The sequence below is a fragment of the Ascoidea rubescens genome (genome assembly GCF_001661345.1).
Source record: "Ascoidea rubescens DSM 1968 unplaced genomic scaffold ASCRUscaffold_1, whole genome shotgun sequence".
In the NCBI taxonomy this organism is placed as follows: Eukaryota; Fungi; Ascomycota; class Saccharomycetes; order Ascoideales; family Ascoideaceae; genus Ascoidea; species Ascoidea rubescens.
The window spans coordinates 427110-449651 of record NW_017962913.1 but is presented as its reverse complement, the minus strand read 5'-3'; the positions used below and the strand labels follow the sequence as shown (position 1 = coordinate 449651).

Here is a 22542-nt window from a genome sequence, read left to right as displayed (position 1 = left end):
GGACCTGATATCTCAACATGAAAGAGTATAAGAAAAGTGATGCTTTGCTTTTGGCTGTGCACAATTTCCCAGACTGATGTTAGCTTATAGAAGATCAAGGATCTTAAAAACTCTAACTTCCAAGTCGGCTTCTCTTTTTTCGGTTTTCCAGAGCTTCTTTTCAACCACTGCTACTTTGCAGGCAGATTATTCTCATGTCGTGGTTGGTGGTGGAGCAGTTGGTCTAGCAGTTGCTTCCAAGTTATCTGAAAACCCTTCCAACTCTGTTTTGGTTGTTGAAAAGAACTCAAAAATTGGACAGGAGACCTCATCGAGAAATTCTGAGGTGATCCACTCTGGAATATATTATCCAATTGATTCATTGAAGTCAAAATTATGTATTCGTGGTAAAGATTTGATTTATTCTGAGGCATTGAAGAATGGCGTTGAAATGGATAAATGTGGGAAATGGATTGTTGCTCAAACTGATAAGGAAGATTCATATTTAGAAAATTTGCATCTTAAAGCAAAAGAGTTGAATGTTGAAACCCAGTTTGTCCCATTATGGCAAACAAAAATGATGGAACCATCTATTAACGCCAACAGATCGGTTTTAAACTCCCCTTCTACCGGTATTATAAATGCTGATTCATTGATGAATTATCTTCTTGGAAAATTTGAGAACAATAGTGGAGATTTAGCAGTACATGGAAAAGTGATTGGTTTGTCATTTGAAGGCAATGAATATAAAATCACTGTTGACTCAACTGAATATTCGGATTCAAGTTCATCTCAAATCACTCAAATTTCTTCAGAAAATTTGATAAATTCTGCTGGTTTGAATGCAGTCGAAATATCTAATTTATTACTACCTGAGTCAAGGCATTTAAAGGCCTATTATGCTAAGGGAAATTATTTTTCATTCAATAGAAATTTTCCAAAGGTTTCAAGATTGGTTTATCCAGTACCAAATGCAGGTTTGTCATCTTTAGGTACTCATTTGACAATTGACTTGGGAGGAAAAATAAAATTTGGTCCAGATATTGAATGGATTGAGAACCCAACTAATTATAATGTAAATGATAAAAACATTGAAACCGCATTTAATGAAATTATAAAATATTTCCCTAATATAATGATTGAGGATTTAACCGCGGCCTACAGTGGAATAAGACCAAAATTAAATGATCCTAATGATCCAAATACAAAGGGGAAATTTCAGGACTTTGTTATAAAAAAAGAGGATGATTTTCCGGGTTTTGTTAATTTATTAGGCATTGAAAGTCCCGGACTAACTTCTTCAATGGGTATTGCTGAGTATGTTTATGATTTATATCATAAATAGTTTATTATTTATAATGAAAAAAAAAATAATATTTCTTATAGGAATTTAATACAATATTTGTCGTGTTGATTAAAAGCGGCAAAAAAAAAAAAAAAAATAAATATATTTTTAAAAGTTTACGATTCATTTTAAAGATTACGTTGAATACTTATGTTTATATGCATTTTTATGTTTATTGTATTTTATACATTAAAACGATTTAAAATTGTCATTAAATTAAATTTTTTATTAAGCCAAGAATTCATAAAAAGATATTAAAAGAATTTGAATTTAAATTTGAATTTTAAAAACACCAAAAAAACAAGAGAATAAGAAAATAAAAAAAATAAAAAGATAAAAAGATAAAAATATTATGATTTTAGCTTGAACTTTTTTTTTTATTTTCTAAATATCTGGTCAAGCCTGCAGATACGGCAGCAGCAATAATACTGCATCCACAAATCAAAACTAAAATCATATTACTGTATTGAAATAATCTTGGAATATCTTCTGGCCAACCTGAGTATAAAGCATAAGTACCGACAACAGAACCCAAATTACCTAAACCAGAAACTAAAGCAGCACTAACAGCAGTACCAACATCACCATATTTTCTACCAAAAATATCAGCAGCCATTGACATACAAGTTGGAACAGTTGGACCAAGACCAAAACCACAAATAAGTAAACCACCGTATTTACTCCATTTATCTGGAGAATAAGTCATGACAAATAAACCACACATGATAACAGAAGTAGAGCAAGAAAAGATAAATGGTCTATAATTTTTGAATTTATCAGATAATGGTGTAATTAATAAAATGGCAGAGAGATCAAATAACCAAATTGGAGCATATAATAGAGAAACATTAATAGAAGAGAGGGAGGGATTGGTAGCTTTAATGATAGTTGTACCGAAAACAGCAAGACCAAAACCAGTACCAACAACACCGAAATACATGATAATCAAAGGCCAAATTTCAACATCGCAAATAATGGTAACAATATCTTTAAGACCCCACTCAAGTGGTTTGCTATATCTTTCTTGCATGTCCTTTAAATGAAGAACTCTTTGTTCAAGAGTTAAAGGCTTTTTGTTTTTAGGCAAAAAATGTTTAAAAATAGATTTTTTTTCATTTTTTTTTAATTCAACTGGTCTATCAGGTAACCACCAGATCAAAGTAATGCCAACAAATACAGTTAAACATCCATAGACCAAAAACATCCATTGCCAACCATATAAACCCCTCATCATATCCATTTTTTGGAAGCCTGCTGCAACTAGACCAGCAGCGGAAGCAGAAATCTGAGCAGCGGTGAAATAGAAACCAATTCTTCTTGTTGTTCTTTTAGCTGGATACCATAAGGAAACATAATAGGTTAAACCTGGCCATGTACCTGCGTTACAGATACCAGTTAAGAACCTACAAGCAATTAAACCACCAGAATTTTCTATAGCTGCAAAACACGCATAAACTAAACCAAGGGATATAACAATACGAGCCAACCAAGCTTGAGGAGGCAATTTTGTCATGGCTAAATTCATTGGGACATCAAAGATAATATAAGCAACATAATATAGAGCGGATGCTGTGGATGTGTCTTGAGCTGATAAATTTAATGCCAATTTTGTTGAATGGCCAGCTTCAGCATTCATTGTTAATGAGTTACCATAAGCAGAAGAACCAAAAGAAGTCAAGAAGTAAAGACACCATAACGCAGGAATGATTCTGATGTCTAATTTTCTGTAAATTTTGTCTAAAATTTTTGAATCTTCAGGTGTTTGTATTGAGGTATTGGCTTCTTCATCATATAGAAAGTTTTTATCATTTTCTTGATCCTTGGAGTTTTTCTGTTTGATTGAATCAGAAGACCTTGTGGCTCCAAGAGGTTGCGACGACATTTGTAAGAGATGATTGATAATATCAAGTTCTTGAAAGAGATCAGCAAACAAAAAAGGGTACAATAGAAAAAAAGACTTATATTATTCTGGAAAAAAAGGAACTCTCCATTGTATTTATATTATGTTGATGTTGAGATGAAAAAACTTTCAATATGAATATGAATTTAGGTGAAAAATACTAAGGCTAATTTCTGAGTGCTGCTAACTTTAAACTCGAGTTAAAACCGAGCCAAGTCCAGACCTGCAAGATAATATAACCACAACCAAGAGCTTTGAGAGAAAAATTCATAAAAGAGCTTGAAAAGAAATAAAAATTGGAGCACCAACAAACGACTGAAAAAGAGTGTTGGCCAATCATTGCGCACCGCTTTGGGTAATCATATCGAGTCATGTCCAAATCTGGAAGATGATTCAGAGACTTGCTGTTTGGGGAAATAAATGAGTCTTGCTGCCAACGAAAAAAAAAGTCTCAAATCAGCCTGACTAAGAAAGAGGTGACAGTTTTGATCCTACTACGGCGAACTATTTAATCAAATACTTAAATAATATTCAGTATTCTTTAACATGATAATAATATTTGTCATGGTTTTTAGGTCAGATGCGATAAACGGCTGGCATTTGTTGGGGTGAATTGCTGTGTTTTGTTTTTGTTTTAGTTATATTGGCTTTTCATTGGTTCAGTTACTGGATCTGCAGCTGTCTTTTGCCATAAAATCTACATCATACAAATACAGGTACTATTCAGTTGATAACCACATAATGAAGATTTGCAAACAGTATGCAAAATATACTAAAAGGGTATTTTAGAAAATGAAAAAAAAAATAAAATATGAAAATTCAAGATTATATATTTCCGTACTTCAAGCAAGACATTCGACTTTAACTGAAGCACCATCAGCAGCACTGCTTTTCAAAGCAGCATCAATTACTGCCAAATGATGGAAAGTCTTTTCCGGGGTACTTTTAAGCAATGATTTATCATTATTTATAACACTTTCATAAAAATTCAAAAACTCACTTTTGACCCCGGAGCGATCTTCTTTATTATTAATCTCGATGATTTCTTCTTTTTTGTAATCTTTAACATATTCTCCTAATTTCAATTTGATTATTGGGAGTTCATTTTTAGGCGAGAAATCGAAAAATAATGTACCTTTAGTTCCATAGACTTTTAAATAAGTTGATTTTGATGTAGCGCCAAACGCTGAACCATAAGTAAATGTGCCAATAACATCATTATTTTTCAATTTGAGAGAAGAAAACAAAATATCATCAGTGCCTGATTCTTTTCTAACTTGTTTTGTATGTGCGGATATTGATTCAATTTGTCCTAGGATTTCAGTAAGATAAGCTAGTTGATGAACACCACCATCACTTAAAAACCCACCAATATGATTTGGATGTTGCCTCCATGATGTATTCAAGTATTTATTATCTTCATTGAATGGGCCAGTTGAATTGTAGGTAAATGCAATAAGATCACCAATCTTTTTTAAATTTTTCTTAACTATTTCAACAGCTTTATGGTAAATAAAATTTTCTAAAACTAAAATTGGCATTTTAGAATTTTTACACAACTCAACAATTTTTTCAGCACTTTCTAAATTATTTGCAATTGGCTTTTCAAAACATAATGGTTTATTATACTGGATTGCTTTTTCGACAATGGATAGATTGCATTCAACTGGTAATAAAGCATCAATAATATCAACCTCTGGATTTGCAAAAAGCTCGTCAATAGAGTTGTGAACATTTTTGGGATCAATATTAGCTTTCTTAGCAAACTCCTCAGCTTTTTTCTTTGTACGATTGAAACAAGCAACCACTTTTAATGTTGGTATTGATTTGACTGTTGGCAAATGAGTTTCTGTGGCAAAAATCTGTTGTTTTTTTTGTTAGTTTTTGCTGAACTTGTTGCTGATTTATATTTACCACTTAGGCTTATACTTGGTATTAATTTCACTTACACCGGTTCCAATAATTCCAACGTTCAATACCTTTGGTTTTTTATCTGAAGAGAACATTCTGATTTCGCCAATTATGTCTATATTCCAGAAGTGTTAGAGAGTAAAAATCGAAGCAGCAAAGTAATTGCTAGTTTAATTTGCAGCCAGCTTTTATACCTCACACGGATAAATAACAATAGTTCGGAAAAACCGTTGACGTTTTTTGTGTTGACCAATCAGCCTTTGTTTTCTGCTTCAGTATTAACAGATTTTTAAAATCATAAACAAATAAGTTGTTGAGTTGAATGAGTAAACTTTTGGCTAATTTTCAGTTCACTAAGCGGTTTTAAGCTTTTATGCTTGATTAAATTAAGGATTTTGATTTGTGTATTACAATAAGAAACAGAATAATGAAACAATTATTAAAATAAAAACAAAAAAAAGCAACAGCAGATAAACGAATTTTACAAATAGGGATTAAATTGCAGCTGAAGAACTCTCAATTGATTGATTGTATGATGGAAGAGTATTATCAACTTGAAGATCTTGAGGTTGCTGTTGATGATTTCCATTACATTTTTGATTTAAAACTATTCCAGGAACAACATCGTTAATAACTTGAACGTCAATGCTGACTTTAGCTTCTGAAGAATCTGAGACTGATTCTACTTCTTCTTCGCCTCTCAAGTAATTGAAAAAAGTAGCAGTAATTAAAATTTCATATTTTTTTACAACATTACAAGATTGAAGAGAAGCTACTAGATATTTGGGAACAGTAAAATCGTAATATTCTCCAGGAATCATATATTCATAATAGTTTTTTCCAAATGGTCTTTCTAATTTTGTTAGATCTATTTTCATATGATTTGAAGCATCAAATATAGTAATATAGCTAATTGGAGAGACTGTTTTGAGCTCTGCTCTTATATATGTATGACATAGTAATTGAATGTTTAACTTTTTGATGTAAATATTTCCAAAGCCATTTTTAATAAAAGTATCTGGATCTAGATTAGAAGTTACAGATAAAGTAATTGGGAATTTTTGGCCTCTGTTAAGCAATGTGGGAACTTTACATTTTGCTTGTAAAGCAAGAGGGATGTAGAAGTAGTTCTTTCGAATAGAATTGAAAGGCAGAAAGATATCACGAAAGATGCTTGAAAATTTATTTTTTTTCCCCTTTTCCTTTTCCTTTTCCTTTTCCTTTTCCTTTTCCTTTTCCTTTTCCTTTTCATTTTGAATAAGTATTTCCAGAGATTTTTCTTGCTGGAACTCTTCAAAGGGAAGTATTTCTCTTTTTAGATTAAATTGAGAGTTTCTAATGATTTCATGTGAGGTTGTTTGATATTGATCTATCAAGGAAACGTCTGGTAAAGCTAAGAAGTCAAAGGGTTCTTTTGCTCTTGCGTTGATAGAGAAGAATCTTGCCTTTTTGACAATGCCTTTTATGTGATATTCAACATATGCAGTGACTGGACCATCAGAACAGGAGAGACTATCATGGAAACTGCTGGGCAATAAAAAATCATGGTAATGATCTACAGAATTGCCCCATGAGACATTGAAGCCATCGGAATAATGGTTGTAAGTGAAAGGATTAGAATTTGCGTTACAAAGGTTATCTTCCATATAAGATTGCATTTGGTGTTGTCTTTCTTCAGTTTTACGACGTTTTTCACCACAGAATGGATTGTTTGAGTTTAGGGGAATTTGAATTTGGAAAGCAAAAACATGGTTTCCTGGCATAATGGAGTGTTTTTTGGAAGTTGAAACAGCTAATATTTCAGGAGGAGGGAAAACTTGTTGGTTTATGATTAAGAAGTTGTGTTTTTCAGATATAATTCTGGAAGTGTATTGGTTTTTTTCTTGATCGTATGTTCTTTCAGTTACTGAAGTGTATGAGTTTCCTTTCAAGGAGACTATAATGGATTTAACAGAGATTTGTTTGAAAGTTTTGAAGGAGAGTTCGCCAGTTATAAGATCATAATTTGTATAATGAGCACCATCAGAATTTGAGATCTTATCGAGAGTGATTGTCAAATCTTTGGAACCAAACATTTTGAAATCTTGTTTGGTCTATGGTTATCTGCGATGATGATTTTAAGTTGAATAAACCCGAGGAATGAGGGAAAATAATCAAGAATAATCAAGATTCAAAGAGAAAGGTGTATGGAAGAAAGATATGGTCTGTCTAATATAGTAGAATATAAGATATATTTACAGTTATTGCAATGTTGGTGGAATTATGAACATGCTTTTATAACGATGAAATAAATGATTGAAATACAAAGAAAGACTGATAAGCTTTAATTCAGCACAGCCGTAAAGATGACAGTAAACACGTAGTAAACTTGGTGTTGCTTATATCTTATATTTTATATCTTATAAATAGTTAGTTGACAGCTCCCTATTGAAGAATCCAAGAAAATGTCAATTTTGATTTGAGTTTGGGGGATGAGATCAAATAGAGCCAGTTTGAGTGATACCATTCTGTGCGAAATGTGGACCAAGACTACACTTTTACAGATCACCAATGCTCTCTTAGGTTTGTCTAGATCAATGAAAACTGATCTGAGATCTGCTGTAGGAAAACAGTCAAATGAAATGCCCACAACTTGATGAAACAGAGCAGTTTGTTGAGCATGTCACACTTGAAATTGGGAAGCTCTCCAGACTGTTTTGTTGGCGAATCTGGGGGAGGGTGGTGGCTACTCTGACTCTGCTGAAACAGTTGTACTGAGGACGAGAACAAGCAGTGTTTCTGGTGACCATCTCCAACGCCAGTCTGGGTGGTTCTGCTGCTGCTGCTGCTTTTGCTGTGTTGGGGGCACTCGACTGTAGTAAAATAACAGCTGCACATCGCCCTAAAGCTTGTTGCGCAAGCTTGAGTAGATCTGAAAGAGCTTGGGAGCTGGAATAGGTCCAGACTCTGGAGCAGCACGAAATGCCCCAGAAACAGGCCAATGCTCTGAAGAAGCAGAGGCAGAAGCAGAAGCAGCAGCAGTCCAGGCCCAGCTCATTCCAGGCCCATTTCAAACACACAGCAAACCAAAGCACATTTACCCCCAACCAGGCTGATCGCAGTCAGGGGCTTGGACAAGCAAAGAGCAAGACTATAAAACCTCCCTCATTGCTTCTTTCCTCCTCTCTCTTTCTCTTGCAATCTCTGTACCTAGCTCTTCTACAGACACAATTCCTTCTCCAACACTTCGCAATGGGCTATTCTTACGACTTATCTGTTGCTCTCCACAAGCCAACCGAAACCGATGGCATCTTCACCAACACTGACATTGTCTCTGGTTCTGTTCTCTTGCAGGTCCACAAGGACATAGAGGTCAGCAACATCAGTGTTAAATTGCAAGGTGTCTCCACCACCCACATCAAAAACGTCAATTACGACAGGAAGAAGCAAAAGAATATCAAGACCGAAGACACTGAGGACTACAGGTTTTTGTACGAGACCTTGGAAGTCTATCCTCCTGCCTCCAGGGGCTTTTTTGGCTTGGGCTCCAAAGGCTCTTCCAAAAAGCAGTCAACAAAAACCTCAAAGAGTGTATCAACCATCAAGCAAGGTAAGTACGAATATCCTTTTCAATTCAGAATCCCTGAGAACACCGACAGTCTTGCTCTTCCCCCTACTCTTATTGAAACAAGAAACACTTCTGATGCTGAGCTAGAAAACACCCAAACAACCGATATTTCCATTGAATATTTTGTCAAGGTCACTGTTGCTAGAGCAAGTCACTTTAAAGCCAATGGCAGAGTTGATGAGAAATTTATCTTCATTCCATCAAGCTCTTTGGTAATCGATGGTGTCAATACAGCTACAAACCCATTTTCTGTTGCAAAAGATGGAATCATTGACATCAAGTCCCCATCTTCTCCAATCGAGTCTGCTTCATCCTTAGAAGTCTCATCAACACCTCAATATGAAATTCCCTTTACTTTTGAGCTCAAATTCCCAAAGAATCTCCCCTACTTGGTCGTCGACGAATCCTTTCCAGGTGTATTTGTTATCACTTCTAAAAAGAGTCCACAGGATTTAAAACAGTCCGCTGGTTCTGATAAAATCTATCTAAAAAGCTTGAAACTCAATTTAAATTCAAAAACTGATATTAGAGCTGAATCTATAAAAGCTGAATATTTAGAAGCAACAACTTTAATTCAACTCAACGATCCAATTCTTTTAGATCTATCTCAAGCTCAACAAATCAATTCTTCAACCCCTGATACCTATGCTTATCAATTAACTATTCCCGAGGATACCTACAAATCAAAATTGATCCCTGGTTCTCTTTATGAAACTTTGAAAACGAGCAATATCACAAAGTACCACGATCTTCAAGTCTTTGCTGATTTCACCCCAGAAAATAAATCCACTATTCTTTCATTGGATTTATTGGTCCAAAACATTCCTGTCATCCAAAACGTTTACAATCCAAGAACTAGAAAAGATATCAATTCATTCCTCAGTATCTCTCAAACTGATCCTTCAATTAGACCAAATGAAGAAGTCAAATTCTCCCAGGCTTATTCTGAATTTGGTGATTTTGTAAGACACAAATTTAAAAAGGGTTCCAATGATGCCTACTACGGCTCTTCCTCGACTGAATCTCAACAACCTTCAAAAACTTCTCAACAACCACCAAAATTACCACCAAGACCTGATTCTTTTGACAACTCAAGTTCTCATTCCACCCCACCACCATCAATACCACCTACTTCTCAACAAACTTCAACTACCCCAGTAGTAACATCTCCACCACCAACAGCAACATCTTCTTCATCTTTATCTCCTCAACAAAAAGAGGCTGTCCCAACTGCTGCCAAAGCCGATGCCCCAACCTTGCCTTCTACCTCAGCCTCTGTTTCGGCTGCTATCCCAGCTCCTGTTTCTAAACAACAACAAGTACCAACAAAAACTACTCCTTATGAGCCAACAGTCACAACCGATGTCCCCAAACCGGTTCCTGCATCAGAACCCATTCCAGAAACAGCCACTCCAAACCCTGCATCTTATTCTAATTCTAATTCTAATTCTGATTCTAATCCAGTTACTAGCTTGAATAAAGAATCTGTTCCTGCTCCACAACCCGTTTCAGCTCCTCAATCTGTTCCTGCTGTTTCAACCTCAATTCCCATAAACTATTATCACAAGAAACCGGCTCCACCTCCACCCACTCAATCTGTTGACACACCACCTATTCCCGCTAAAATCACATCACCAGAAAAATCAACTGCAGTTGCGCAACCACAGGTCTCTGCTGAAGTTCCCTCTCCAATTCCATCACCAACGACAGCTCCAGCCCTTACCCCTGTTTCCCCTGCTTCTACACCAATTCCACAAACTTCTTCTAGTCCTACCTTGGGCTCTGTTCCAGGAGCTTTCCCAGGAGCTTTTGGTGTACCCACTTCTAATAAATCAGCCGAGCCTAAGAAACCAGAATATCCCAATGAAAAGGCCAATTATTATCCTAATGAAAAAGCTGGTTATTCTTCTATTCAAGACCAAACAGAAAAGAAATCAAATATAGCTCAACCACTGTCAGTGGCCCCAGCTATTCAACCACAAGGAAACCACCAGTTAGATGAAGAGCCAGAACATCCTGAGTTTGCTCCTCCACCATACGAAGAATTGGCCAATCCAGAATTTAGCAACACTAGAAAACTAGATGAAAAGAGACCCAGTGGCAATTGATCTTTAGGACTGCGATAGTCAAATTATTTTTCTTATTTTTTTTTATATTTTTATATATATTTAGTTATTCAGTCATTTATTGTTTTATCTAGACTTATGTTTTCCTTTCTGTTTTCAATGGAATATAATTTATCAAACAAACGCTACTTTAAGTGTCGCAACTTAGCTCCGCTTTTGCTGCGCACTTTAACAGCCGCAGGGTGACCTTTTTGTAGTTGCTTCTCAACACCCTTTGGAAATTGCACAACGAACCGAGCAGTTGAAATCACTTGGAGTACCAATGTTTTTGCATTTATCAGCACTCATCTTAAAATGTCAAACAGTTCCATATTAGAAAAGACTTTGGATGAAATAATTGGCGAGAAACATGTATGTTCGATTCATCACACTTTCCACAACAAATAAAACAGTTTTTTTCCAGCTCTGGCGTCATCAAAATCATCAAACCAAATAATAACCAATTTTTTCAATTATCATAGCAAGATAGAAGAAGAAATAAAGGCTCTTCTCATAACAGAAGAGGTGTGAGCAAAAATCCTAGAGGGTTTAATTCGAGATCACCAAGGCCTAGACCAAGATCAAGATCAAGACCACGATCTCGACCAAGAGTTTCTGCATCACCAATTGAAGAAATAAGACCATCAGAATTGGAGTCATTAAGTGAAAGAACTCCTTATCTTAAAGTGAAAAATTTGCATTATGATTTGACTCAAAAAGATTTGACTGAGCTTTTTGAAAGAATTGCCCCAGTAAAGTTCACAAGAATTCAATATAATACCAGTGGTGGTTCAACTGGTGTCGCTTATGTTTGTTTCACTGATCCATCCTTTAATAATTTGGCGATTGAAAAATACGATGGCAAAAAAGCTGCTGGTCAAATTATAAGTGTTCAAAATGGTGTTCCATTAAAAGATCGTTTAAGTTCTCCAGTACCACGACAACCAGCTTCATTTCGTTCTCGTGGTCGTCCTCGTGGTCCAAGAGGTAGATTTAATGAGAATAAAAGAAGACCAGCAGAAAATAGGAAAACATTGGAAGATTTAGATGACGAGTTATCAAATTATATGAATGGTGAAAGGAATCAAACAGAACCTAATCCAGATGCATTAAATGGGAACGATAACCTCAATCAAGTTACAAAAGACACTAGTGGTTTAGATGCTGAACTTGACAGTTATATGAATGAAACTTCAACAAACACTCGATTTCCAGCTGTTTAATCGTGTATTATTAAAAGAAATTTTTAATTTCATATTTGTTTCATTTTATTTCATTTTATTTTATTTTATCTGGTTTTACATTTTCGTTTAATAATATTATATAGTATATTATAATAAAGTCAAAATATTTATGTTTATTATCTTTTTTTTATTTTTCTATTAATTCTTAATCATAAAGATAAAAAAAAAATAAGATATAAGATATAAGATATAAGATATAAGATATAAGATATAATGAAAAATATAATAATCCAATGCAGTACTTTATAAAGTTCTGAAATAATTATGTGTATATATACAGAATGAACTAAAACAAAAGAATTGATAAAAAATTAAAAATTAATTCCCTCATGAATCAACAGAAAATAAAAATATGAAAAAAATAATAATTGAAAACCATAACAAAAATTTAAGAGGATTAAGAATAAAAACAATACTAAAAAAATAAAATACCAAAAAAATAGAAAAAAAACAAATGGAACGACGGAGAAGAATATGTTAACAAAAGATACCTAGTCGATATAAGCATCATATCATATAAGACTGTTTAATTTACTTAAGGTTAATTGATATAAGAATAACATAATGGAACTCTGTACACTGGTCCACACAAATCTTGGACCAACTCCTGCAAAAAGCCCTATTACACCCTCGGTTTTATAAACAATATATAAACCTTTTAGAATTGAAGATGTATTTAATATCACAGTTTGATTTTTTGGAGGAGTTGATGGAGGTATTGTATGAATATTTTTTTCTAGTATTTTCTTTGATAAATTTACATTGGAAGCAGAATTTGTTGATGAGTTAATTGGCAATGTTTTAGAAATAACTGGATGTGAAGGAATGTGATTTAATAAATTTGGATTTTGAGTTTGCAAACGAGTTTTAAAGACATCTAATGGAGTGGTTAAAACACCAGCCAAACCACCTGCAGCAGCACCAGTCAAGAATTCAAAGGCTATAGGTAGTTTTTTCACTTCCAAGTCAGTATTATCGTTTTTAATTTTCTGATTTTCTTTCTTTGATTTTGAATTTAAGTAATCAAACGAGAATTCTCTGAATTTTTCATAAAATGCAAATTGAAAAGCACTGAATGGTAGATCGCGACACAATGTAGCTTTAAATCCATGGAAAAAAGTTTTCCAACCTTCTTTGTGATAAATTGATTTGATTGCATCAGTAATTCCATTGTAATTGTAACCGCTATAGAAAAACTTATTGTTGAATTGGCCTTGTAATTGCAATCGTGTTTTAATGACTTCTGATGGAACATAGATAAAACTGGTGGCAAGATCGGCTATAAAGCCTCCGGATAAATGAGCAATAGTAGGATTTGTATTCAAATCATTTACAAGATATCTTTTTGTTAATTCATAAGTGCCAAAAAAGATAGCGCTTGAAGGAAGCGAACCGAGAAAGGCAGCAGAATAACCAGAATACAAACCTCTTGAAACACCTTCTTCTAGAAATATTGTTTTGTAGGCAGTGAACATATTTCTGTATTTCAAAATGTTGGGTGCTCCCTGTTGACGAGTCTTGACTGTATCTAGCGAATGCATCGAGGTATCACCAGTTAAACCACCAAATGCACCAGCTACCACGCACATCCATATCGGAGAAGAGTTTTCTATATCATTGTTGGTACTATCTTTGTGATTTTGATGTGTGACATTTCTGGAATGCGAATTCGAATCAAAGTGGTTGGCCGATATCTGTGGTGATAAGTCTATAACTAAATTTTCTCGATTCATTCAAAATGGTAAATATTTGTTTAAGAATACTGTGTAGTAGTTGGCTGAAGCGAAACGACGATAAAAAGTTTAAAAAAAGACCCAATGTTAATATCTTTAGAGAAAATCACAGAATTACAGCAGAAAACAAAACCAGATGTCATAAAATAACAGCTCTTGAATAACTCTTCCAACTCATTAACCAGCAGTTCCTGCTAACACTTTCAAACACTTCTTGGAAAATTGTTTGGAATATAACTCGCTGAAAATTTTGATGAATTGGGTAACGCTGAACAGACCTCTCTGCGCGGAACGTCCTGCCGCACTGGGTGCACAGAGATCCGGTTTCACTGCGACAGACCCCTGTTTGAAACGGAATCGCTGCAGTTCCCCAGATCGGTGGTGGTTTTGTGGAGGAGAAAGAGCTTTTAATGCGTATATTTAGTGTGAGTTATGAAATGAGAAAGAGAAGCTATGTAAACCAGAAAACATGCAAAGAAAACAACCCAGAAGGAGCAGCAGAAGCAGCAGGTGCTGCTCATTCTTCGTCTCCTTCGATGTCACCAAATTCCCAGCAGCCCTTTCTGTCCAACTTGGCTTGTTGTTCCAATTTGATCAAGGTTTTCCATTCGTCTTTCATTGCAACTTCAAAACCCTTGAGTTTTTTGTTGACAATGGCCCATCCATTTTCAACGAGTTCTCGATTTATGGAGTAGGTAACGTCCTTTTCAATCTTTTCTGGATCGTACAAAGTGATTGACATCTCGACACCTGGAGTTGGATTGCTTTTGTTCTCGCATGCAATCAACTTCTTTCCAGCTATCAAGTCTTCGAGAAAGTAAATAGCATCTGTAAGATAGTCCGTTGGTTTGGATGGTGGCAATTTGATCAAAGACAACAAACCGACATGTCCTTGTGCACCCAATTTTGCTAGTGAAAATTGAGGAGGCAATTCACGTATTGATGATGTTGGGACTTGGTCTGTGTTACCAAAATCAATGTGTTGAACTTTGCATTTACGGGTTGTTTTATCGTACGAAAGAACTTTGGCACGATAGAATTTTCCATTGCTTGAAAATTCAGCAGATACATAATCTCCCTTTCTTGGTAATCTAGGTAAAAGTGATGGATATGCTGGAATAGCCCCTGGAACAGTTACCTTAACAGCTTTGATTGGTTGGTTATTATGGAACTCGTGGAATTCTTTCATAAATGGTATAAGTTTATCGGTTTCGGCATTCAAAAACTGAAATGATATTAGTCCCTCATCTGATACATCTGTTACCTCAATGTCATGATATTTATTTACAAGTTTTAAATTTTCAGTCTTATCAGTTATGTCTTTAACTAAACTGTTCTTCGAATATTCTTGTTCGCCATCTTCTGGCACGTAATTTTTCCAAATTCCTATTTTTTGTTCTTGAGCTGATTCTTGAGCTTCCCACATTTGATCTGCAAATTTGATTTGATTGACTGAATTTTCATGAATTTTGTAAAAACCCTGTTTCAATAAATTAATTTGTAATGGTAGATTTTGTCCTGGCAAAAACAAGTTACCAATAAAAGATCCAATTCTATCAACATTATAAATTTCAATATGAACATCTCTTTGCAATGATTTTTTGTTAACAAAGTCAAGTGCAGCTTTATTCAATTCGGAGTCTTTACTCCCAGTTAGAGTGTTGGTTAATCCACCTAATACCAATACTAACTTGTAACCTTCTTTGGGTAAAATCAATCTAAACCTATTTGGTGATGAAACATAATCGACAACTGCTGAGATCTTGGTTCTATTTTGTAATGTTTGTAGATATGTTTTAGCTCTACCAGCATTTTCTGACGCGTCAACAATTCTTTCGACACGAGGAAGCTTTCCATGCATACCCTTTTTAGCTTTTATAACTTCAGCTTCAATTTCAATTAATTCATCCCAATTTGGTGATCTATCATCATCGCCTCTTCTGTGTCTAATAACTTGAGCCCAACCGTTTGTAACAATTGCTTTTGATAAATCTTCACCATTTGGCAAAGTAACTGAAACTAAAGGTCTTTCTGGAAATTGTTCGTTTTTTGGTCTAATTCCATCAATTTGAACGGTGATTTTTTTGCCAATGGTCAATTTTCTAACAAATTCTTTAGCAAATGGTATGAAATTGGTTTGGTTTGCATCGGATTGTTTTGGACCTCTTAATGAAGACAATTGAACAGTGTATTCTTTATCTTCGGAATCATTATTAATTCTAATAGAAAGAGTGTCAGCGGAAATAATTCTAGTGACAGTAGCATTTAATTTCTTGCCCGGTTTAATAAGATTTTTGGAGTCACTGAGAGCAATTGATCTAGTGTTTGTATTTTTCCATAAACCTTTATTGCTGACTTTTGCAGATCTTTCACAAGTTCTTAAAATTGACATTCTGGAAGAGCCAATCATTGTTGATTGCCAATCAACTATTTCAGCTAAACCAGCTTCGAGAATTTTTTCAGCAATGTCTCCAGCAGGGTGAATAATTTTGGCAATTGGAACACCATTTGAGGAGGAACCAATAACAGACAATTTAACCATTCTTGATATTAATCTTTGTTCAACAAATAATTTGGCTTCATTGCCGTAAGGTTCAGCCTTTTCATCTTCTAAGGAAGCAGTTCTTGGAGATCTAACACCACCGATTAATACAGGTAAAACAGCGTGGTTTTTCTTGCTTAGCAAGATTCTAACTAAAAGACGATCACCAGAAATAACTCTTTCAACAATTGCATCATAAGGAGTTTTTTTGGATTGTTCGATTTCATTGTATAACAATTCATTTTCTAATTGTAAAGGAGTTGTGTGGACCCATAAACCAATCTTGTCCTTTTTAGCTTTATCTTCCAAGTCTTTCAAGTCATAATAATAGTCTTCATTGTGAGATTCAGCGTTTTCTCTGACCTTAGCAGTACCTTTAGCTAGGACGTATTCAATTAAACTGTTGAAAATTGGTGTTTTAACATCACCGAATTCTCTTTTTGAATTATTTAAAGCAGGCAAAGTGTATAAAACTTTAAATTGGACAACTTTACCTAATAATAGATTTCTTAAGAGTTCTCTGGATTCAAAAGAGTACACCTCGTTTAGGTTTAATCTTGGAGCTTGCAAGTAAGCTAAAGATAGTTGACGTTCAGGAGGTGGAGATGTGCCTTTATGATTTGTTGGGACGAGGATTAAAGTATCACCAGAGAGAACGTTTTTGACTTTAGCAGAGAAGACTTTGTTATTGTTTTGAGACATGGTCAATTGAAGTAAATATAAGAAGATTTAAGGGAGAAAAAAAAAAGCAAAAGAAACTAAATGAAAAGATAAATAGATTGAAGTGAATGCTAGCGATGTATTGGTTCTTAAGACAATACAAATTCAAGAAGGGGAAAATTGACCACCTTTCATTTAACAATTTCCAAATGAACAGATCAAAGTTGAAAATTCATGTGACTCGGTTTAGAAAAGGGCTGGAAAAGAAGGGGATATAAGGAAATAAAGAAGGGGATATGAGAAAATTGGTGATTTTGTAGTGTGTGCAAAGATTTAAGGCAATTTTAAGGCAATTTTAAGGCAGTTTTTTGAGAAAGTAAAGGACATGAAACATTTTATTAAGCGGGTCATAGAGTGAATAAAAAAAAAAGTAAGAATGAATATAGAGGAAAAGAATATTTAGAAGTAAAGAATATATATATGTATATCAAATGTAAAAAACAGCATGTGTGGAGGTTGGTTTGAATTTAAATTAGATTTTGATTTGTTGTTGAAGATCGACTTGATGCCATCTTTCTGCTAATCTACCAAACATTTTAACAGCTCTTGGCTCATCACCTTGGACGCTGTTAACTTTCTTTTGACCAAACAATCTTCCTTTTTCATTTGACCAAACATCGTGAGTTATTCTTTCCCACTCATCTGGTTTTGTAATGTTCAATTCGTTTAGTTTAGGAGATTGCAAATGCTCTGGATCTAAAACGGAAGAAAAAGCAGGATCGCAGAAATAAATAGCCATCATTCTTTTGAAGCCTTTTTGATCATCAGGTGGAGCAACAACTCTGTGGATTGAGGATTTGAAGTAGCCACCAGTGATGAATTCCATTGCATCACCGACGTTAACACATAGGGCTTCCTTGATTGGTTGAACGTAGATCCATTCACCGCTGTAGTAATCTCTAATTTGCAAACCAAAGATTTCAGCAAAACCTTTGATGAAAGTAAAACCTGGACTATCAGAATGGCCTCTTAGTTGGGTGTTATTAGTTAGTTTGTATTCATCGGGTTTTAAGCCATGGTAAATCATTAGTCTTGCCCATCCGCCACCAGAATTTACAAGATCATCTTTATAGACTTTGAAATGAGTTTCCCATAGGGTTCCTTCGGGCAATTTTAAGATGATATCACAAAGAGTGCAAAGTTTTCTCAAAACATTGAAATGCAAGAAACGATAATAGTTTCCAATTTCGGGCAAATGAGCCTTAGCAATTTCTGGATAGTTCTTTTTTTCATCAAATAACTGGCTGTCGTGAACCACATCTTTGATATTGTAAAATTCAATGTTATCTCTAACCTTTGCATTAATATTCCAGTAACCCTTTGGTTTGAAACCGAAACCTCTTTCAGCACCCAAAGATCTAGAACGGTCTTCCTCATCGGATCTTAAAGCGCCAGATCTATATTTCAATTTGTCTTCTTGAGGTAGTTCCAAAATGGCCTGTGAAATAGAAGCAAGACGATCATACTCAGCATCCGAGAAACCAAAATTGATTATGTTGAAGAAGCCGATGGTGGTGATAGCCTTCTCCAACTTAGCAGCTAATTCTAATCTTGATTGCAAACCCTCAGGACCATCTTGATATTTGCTAAAGTCCAAGGAATCCAAGGTTAATATTTTCAAATTTTCCTTTGTCTTTCCAGCATTTGGAAAAGGACGCACATTGTATTTGGCATCGACTTTTTCCACATCGATATCAGGAATGAATTTTTGTCTTAAGACACCAGCGTCGACATCAACGGGGACGTCAGAGTAGCTGTTAATTGTTTCAGAAACTGTCATTTTTCAAAGCAAGGAAGAGTAGCAGCAGTGTTGTGGATTGAAGCAACTGGCAATAATCTGAAAAACCCACAACCCTCATGGTGAGTGCAAAGCAGACAATTTATATAGGATCAAAGCAGATTATATCTGACCCCCAAGATGGGAGTGTATAAGCTGGACAAAAAAGAAAAAAACGCACCACTTCGCCAGTCTTTCTAGAATTAAATCTCGCATCAAGACGATAACACCAGAACAGAGAGCAAAAATCGCAGATGTTGACCAAGTTGGATGTGGGCTCTAGTCTCCAGCCAATGGCAACAGGCAGCACTGTGGACAGACACAATAGAGGCACACCCATCAGAAATAACACGTGCGTGCAGGTTATCATGGCGTGCAGGTGCCAGAGTTTCCTCGAGACGCACAGGCTGCAGTCTAGCGCCCGCAAACAGGGTCCCTCCTTCACACGCTCCACTCATTGGTCTTGGTCAGAGCGTTTGCTGCGGAAAAGCCGCTCCTGCATGCTGCTCATGCAGTCGTGGAAAACCCACCACTCTGGTCCTCAAAAGCTCTTCCACAGCTCTACATGCACCCTTTGCTTGCTCTTCTCTACACCAGGAACTGGATGGTTTGCGCTGTTTCAGCTCTAGTGTCATTCACCTCCTACCAGCAAAACCTCTCTTCAGCTACTCATCCAGACGCACGAACTAGAAACTCCCGTTCATTGCCTTTCCCTTACCGTTTTCTCTTTTGGTTCCACTGCAAAGTGAGAATAAAAAAAAAACGTTGAAAAGCAAACAGGAGCATGTGACGTGCTCACATTTACACGGCTTTAAAAATATGAGTTTCACAATTACACACATTGGAGGCGTTTCACTTACATTTTGTTGGGAAAGGTAAACGTAACAAGAGCTAGCACAAAGTTACTCTTCAAGTTGTATTAAAAACGATGCTGCCATTAGAAACGAAATCGCTGGAAGCAAAGGTTTAAGTCTTTGCGCTACTGGTTCAATCCTATCGAAAACTGAAATATATACTAGCAAGACGTTTTCTTTTGAAAACCTACTTTCCAATTTCTTTTCTTGGGTTTTATCAATCAAAAATATTTTATGGTTATGTTGTTTCAAATCTGTATCGTTTTTGAATGGGTTTCTTTTATCCAAACTATCTATTCTATCTATTTTACCAGTATTTTCTTTAGTTTTTGTACTTTCTGTACTTTCTGTATCTTTTGCTCCATTTCTATCTAATGGATCTATATGATTTGGGTTTTCAAATTCATCTAATCGCTCCAGATCATCCATTTCAAAATAAGATGAATCACAGCACTTGTAATATAACATTTCTTTACGTCTTTTCTGCAATTCATTATTTCTATTTTGATGAAGCTGTTTCAATAAATTTTTTTTATAATATTTTAATTGTCGGCTTTTATATCTATTACTCAAGCCACCAATACATGATAAAATAAGTGAAATCAATAATAGAATTTGAAAATTGGCCAAGTTGATTAAAAAACTTAACATATTCATAATAAACATAAATTGTACTACTTGTGTAAATAAAAAAACAAAGAAAAAAGATGACGAAAAGTTGTCATCTATATATAAACAAGTCTACTGAATTATATACACTTAATATATATCTATATAAGATCATACTAAATAATAATTTTATTATGAGACCACTTCACAATTCTTTTTCTTGCAAATTCTTTACTCATCAACTTATCGCTTTATCACAAGTTAAATAACAAAATCATATCATCTTATTATCATATCATGATAAAAAATTATTTAAAAATAAAAACACCTCTAAAAAAATTAAGCATAAAACAAGATAAACAGATAATTATATAATCTCATAACTACACTAATTCAACTTGTCTCATGATAAATTGTTTTTATAAGTTCAGTACAGATTGAGTTTCATAATAATTACATTTTATAACTAACCATACAGATGTTAATACAATTAAAAAGAAAGAAAAAATAAAAATTAATAATAAATAATAAATAATAAATAATAAATAATAAATAATAAATAAAATAATAAAATAAATGCGCCAAAAAGTTGAAATCAATGAGAAAATTTTTCACTTTCTAAAACAATTCTCCTTGCCAATTGGAATTTACAATATTCAAATCCTTTTCTCAATATTCAACTTCATATTTGGCTCATAATGTCAAAAAAATATTGTTATTTTTTACTTTAAATGTGAAGTGTGAACTATGAAACGCAAATTATGAAACGTGAAATGTGAGGTGTGAATTTAAATGAAAATATAATTAAAATTATAAGAATGTGATTTCAATGTTTATATTCAGCCGATAGCTGGTTTAATTTAATCAGAATCAGAATCAATATCAGAGTTGTCTGATTGATTTACTATTTTGTTATCTTCATCATCTTCATCATTTTCACTATTATTATCATATTTGGATAAAATTGAAGCATTATTAGCTTCTAAAATAGCTTTAGACGATGTAGTATTTATCACATCTAACATATCTTTATCAATTACCAAGTCTTCCTCATCAAATCTTTTATGTTGTCCACTACCATTATTACTATTGGTATTGGTATTGGTATTAGTATTAATGTTGGAATTACTATTACTATTACTAATACTATTATTATCACTATTAGTCTGATGACTAGTGACAGTAGAAGCATTATTACTACTGTTATTTGAAAAAAAGTTTATTTCATTGTTTGAATCAATTAATAACCCTTCAATACTAATTGCTCTTCCTGCACTGTGAATTGATTTTACAAAAAAATCCAATTTTGCATCAATTTTATTTCCTTCAGAATCTAGCCAATGACCCAAAGAATGTGTAGTTGAATCATCATTTGGATCAATTTCATCGATCTGGTTTGAAATAAATTGCCAATTTGAAGGAATAGAGTTTCTTTTAATTGTTGCATTAAATATATCATGGATCAATAACCCAATATGAGATGGTGTTTGCATATAACACCATCCTTGAATCTTATCATTGATTTCTGGTTTCCAAATTAAGAAATCAACAGAAACCCATAAAAATGCAAAAGGCGTATCGAATTGGATTTTGGCCAAACATATTTTTTTTTTGGGTATTTTAGTAATAACTGAATTCTCTTTAATTTTTTGTTTATCATCAATATCGTCATCTGAACTATCATTGTTTAATTCTGTAACACTAGCAAATTCGTCAAACATTGAATTTGATACTCTTAGATTGGAATATGACAATATCACACCACCAAGAGGGTTATAGAATGTCATTATTAAAGGATCTAAATGCTGCACCTTAATTGCGTTAATTGGGTCATTGACATAACATGGAGCTATTGAAAGATATAATCTTGTAGTGACATTTTTAAAGCATTGAGATAATCCATTGGAACCAATTTTATTTTTGGAACGAACTAAAGGAGAACAAACTTTTTTTTTTTTCAAAAAAAATGCGCTCTTTCCAGTTGTTTCATTATCTATTACTCTCTTTTCAACTGTTTTAACAACACTCATTTTCAGCTATCAAAACTGCTCAATAATCTCAAGATTGTGTCTTCGGGCTGAAATTTTTCAAGTTGAAAAAGGGCAGATTTAAAATTTTTTTTGAAAAATCGGACGCAGGTGATTCGAGTGAAGCCGTTTTTGTGGGAGTGGAAAATATTTATTATAGTAGAGATGAAAGAGAAGGAAAAGAAGAAA

At 34.2% G+C, this 22542-nt stretch overlaps 12 protein-coding genes across 12 annotated transcripts; 4 read left to right on the top strand and 8 right to left on the bottom strand.

Annotated features, from left to right (window-relative positions):
* The first annotated feature begins 41 nt into the window (after positions 1-41).
* Positions 42-1404, top strand: ASCRUDRAFT_40706 (NAD(P)/FAD-dependent oxidoreductase). The gene has a single exon (XM_020191023.1). The coding sequence runs from the start codon at positions 77-79 to the stop codon at positions 1322-1324; it is 1248 nt and encodes a 415-aa protein (XP_020049736.1). The 5' UTR covers positions 42-76; the 3' UTR covers positions 1325-1404.
* A 278-nt stretch (positions 1405-1682) lies between these two features.
* ASCRUDRAFT_31039 (vitamin H transporter 1) lies at positions 1683-3206 on the bottom strand (the record flags this gene model as incomplete). Its single annotated transcript, XM_020190240.1, has 1 exon — positions 1683-3206. The coding sequence occupies one exon, from the start codon at positions 3204-3206 to the stop codon at positions 1683-1685; it is 1524 nt and encodes a 507-aa protein (XP_020049735.1).
* An 860-nt stretch (positions 3207-4066) lies between these two features.
* ASCRUDRAFT_78534 (uncharacterized protein) lies at positions 4067-5230 on the bottom strand (the record flags this gene model as incomplete). Its single annotated transcript, XM_020194260.1, has 2 exons — positions 4067-5086; positions 5174-5230. 2 exons carry the CDS (start codon positions 5228-5230, stop codon positions 4067-4069), a joined length of 1077 nt encoding a protein of 358 aa, XP_020049734.1.
* ASCRUDRAFT_95360 (uncharacterized protein) lies at positions 5198-7408 on the bottom strand. The gene has a single exon (XM_020195177.1). The coding sequence runs from the start codon at positions 7208-7210 to the stop codon at positions 5630-5632; it is 1581 nt and encodes a 526-aa protein (XP_020049733.1). The 5' UTR covers positions 7211-7408; the 3' UTR covers positions 5198-5629.
* Positions 7409-7933: 525 nt separating this feature from the next.
* Positions 7934-11327, top strand: ASCRUDRAFT_95367 (uncharacterized protein). The gene has a single exon (XM_020195178.1). The coding sequence runs from the start codon at positions 8097-8099 to the stop codon at positions 10848-10850; it is 2754 nt and encodes a 917-aa protein (XP_020049732.1). The 5' UTR covers positions 7934-8096; the 3' UTR covers positions 10851-11327.
* On the top strand, positions 11037-12189 carry ASCRUDRAFT_73289 (uncharacterized protein). Its single transcript, XM_020192223.1, has 2 exons — positions 11037-11219; positions 11330-12189. The coding sequence occupies exons 1-2, from the start codon at positions 11163-11165 to the stop codon at positions 12068-12070; spliced, it is 798 nt and encodes a 265-aa protein (XP_020049731.1). The 5' UTR covers positions 11037-11162; the 3' UTR covers positions 12071-12189.
* A 294-nt stretch (positions 12190-12483) lies between these two features.
* On the bottom strand, positions 12484-14099 carry MME1 (Mme1p). Its single transcript, XM_020192222.1, has one exon. The coding sequence runs from the start codon at positions 13822-13824 to the stop codon at positions 12604-12606; it is 1221 nt and encodes a 406-aa protein (XP_020049730.1). The 5' UTR covers positions 13825-14099; the 3' UTR covers positions 12484-12603.
* Positions 14017-14295, top strand: ASCRUDRAFT_95279 (uncharacterized protein). The gene has a single exon (XM_020195173.1). The coding sequence runs from the start codon at positions 14078-14080 to the stop codon at positions 14246-14248; it is 171 nt and encodes a 56-aa protein (XP_020049729.1). The 5' UTR covers positions 14017-14077; the 3' UTR covers positions 14249-14295.
* ASCRUDRAFT_73287 (nuclease domain-containing protein 1) lies at positions 14237-17325 on the bottom strand. The gene has a single exon (XM_020192221.1). The coding sequence runs from the start codon at positions 17066-17068 to the stop codon at positions 14342-14344; it is 2727 nt and encodes a 908-aa protein (XP_020049728.1). The 5' UTR covers positions 17069-17325; the 3' UTR covers positions 14237-14341.
* A 90-nt stretch (positions 17326-17415) lies between these two features.
* Positions 17416-19055, bottom strand: ASCRUDRAFT_73286 (Clavaminate synthase-like protein). The gene has a single exon (XM_020192220.1). The coding sequence runs from the start codon at positions 18864-18866 to the stop codon at positions 17559-17561; it is 1308 nt and encodes a 435-aa protein (XP_020049727.1). The 5' UTR covers positions 18867-19055; the 3' UTR covers positions 17416-17558.
* A 456-nt stretch (positions 19056-19511) lies between these two features.
* Positions 19512-20513, bottom strand: ASCRUDRAFT_73284 (uncharacterized protein). Its single transcript, XM_020192219.1, has one exon. It carries the CDS (start codon positions 20144-20146, stop codon positions 19766-19768), a length of 381 nt encoding a protein of 126 aa, XP_020049726.1. The 5' UTR covers positions 20147-20513; the 3' UTR covers positions 19512-19765.
* Positions 20514-21186: 673 nt separating this feature from the next.
* RPA43 (DNA-directed RNA polymerase I subunit RPA43) lies at positions 21187-22356 on the bottom strand (the record flags this gene model as incomplete). Its single annotated transcript, XM_020190156.1, has 3 exons — positions 21187-21317; positions 21456-21956; positions 22029-22356. 3 exons carry the CDS (start codon positions 22354-22356, stop codon positions 21187-21189), a joined length of 960 nt encoding a protein of 319 aa, XP_020049725.1.
* Positions 22357-22542: the final 186 nt, after the last annotated feature.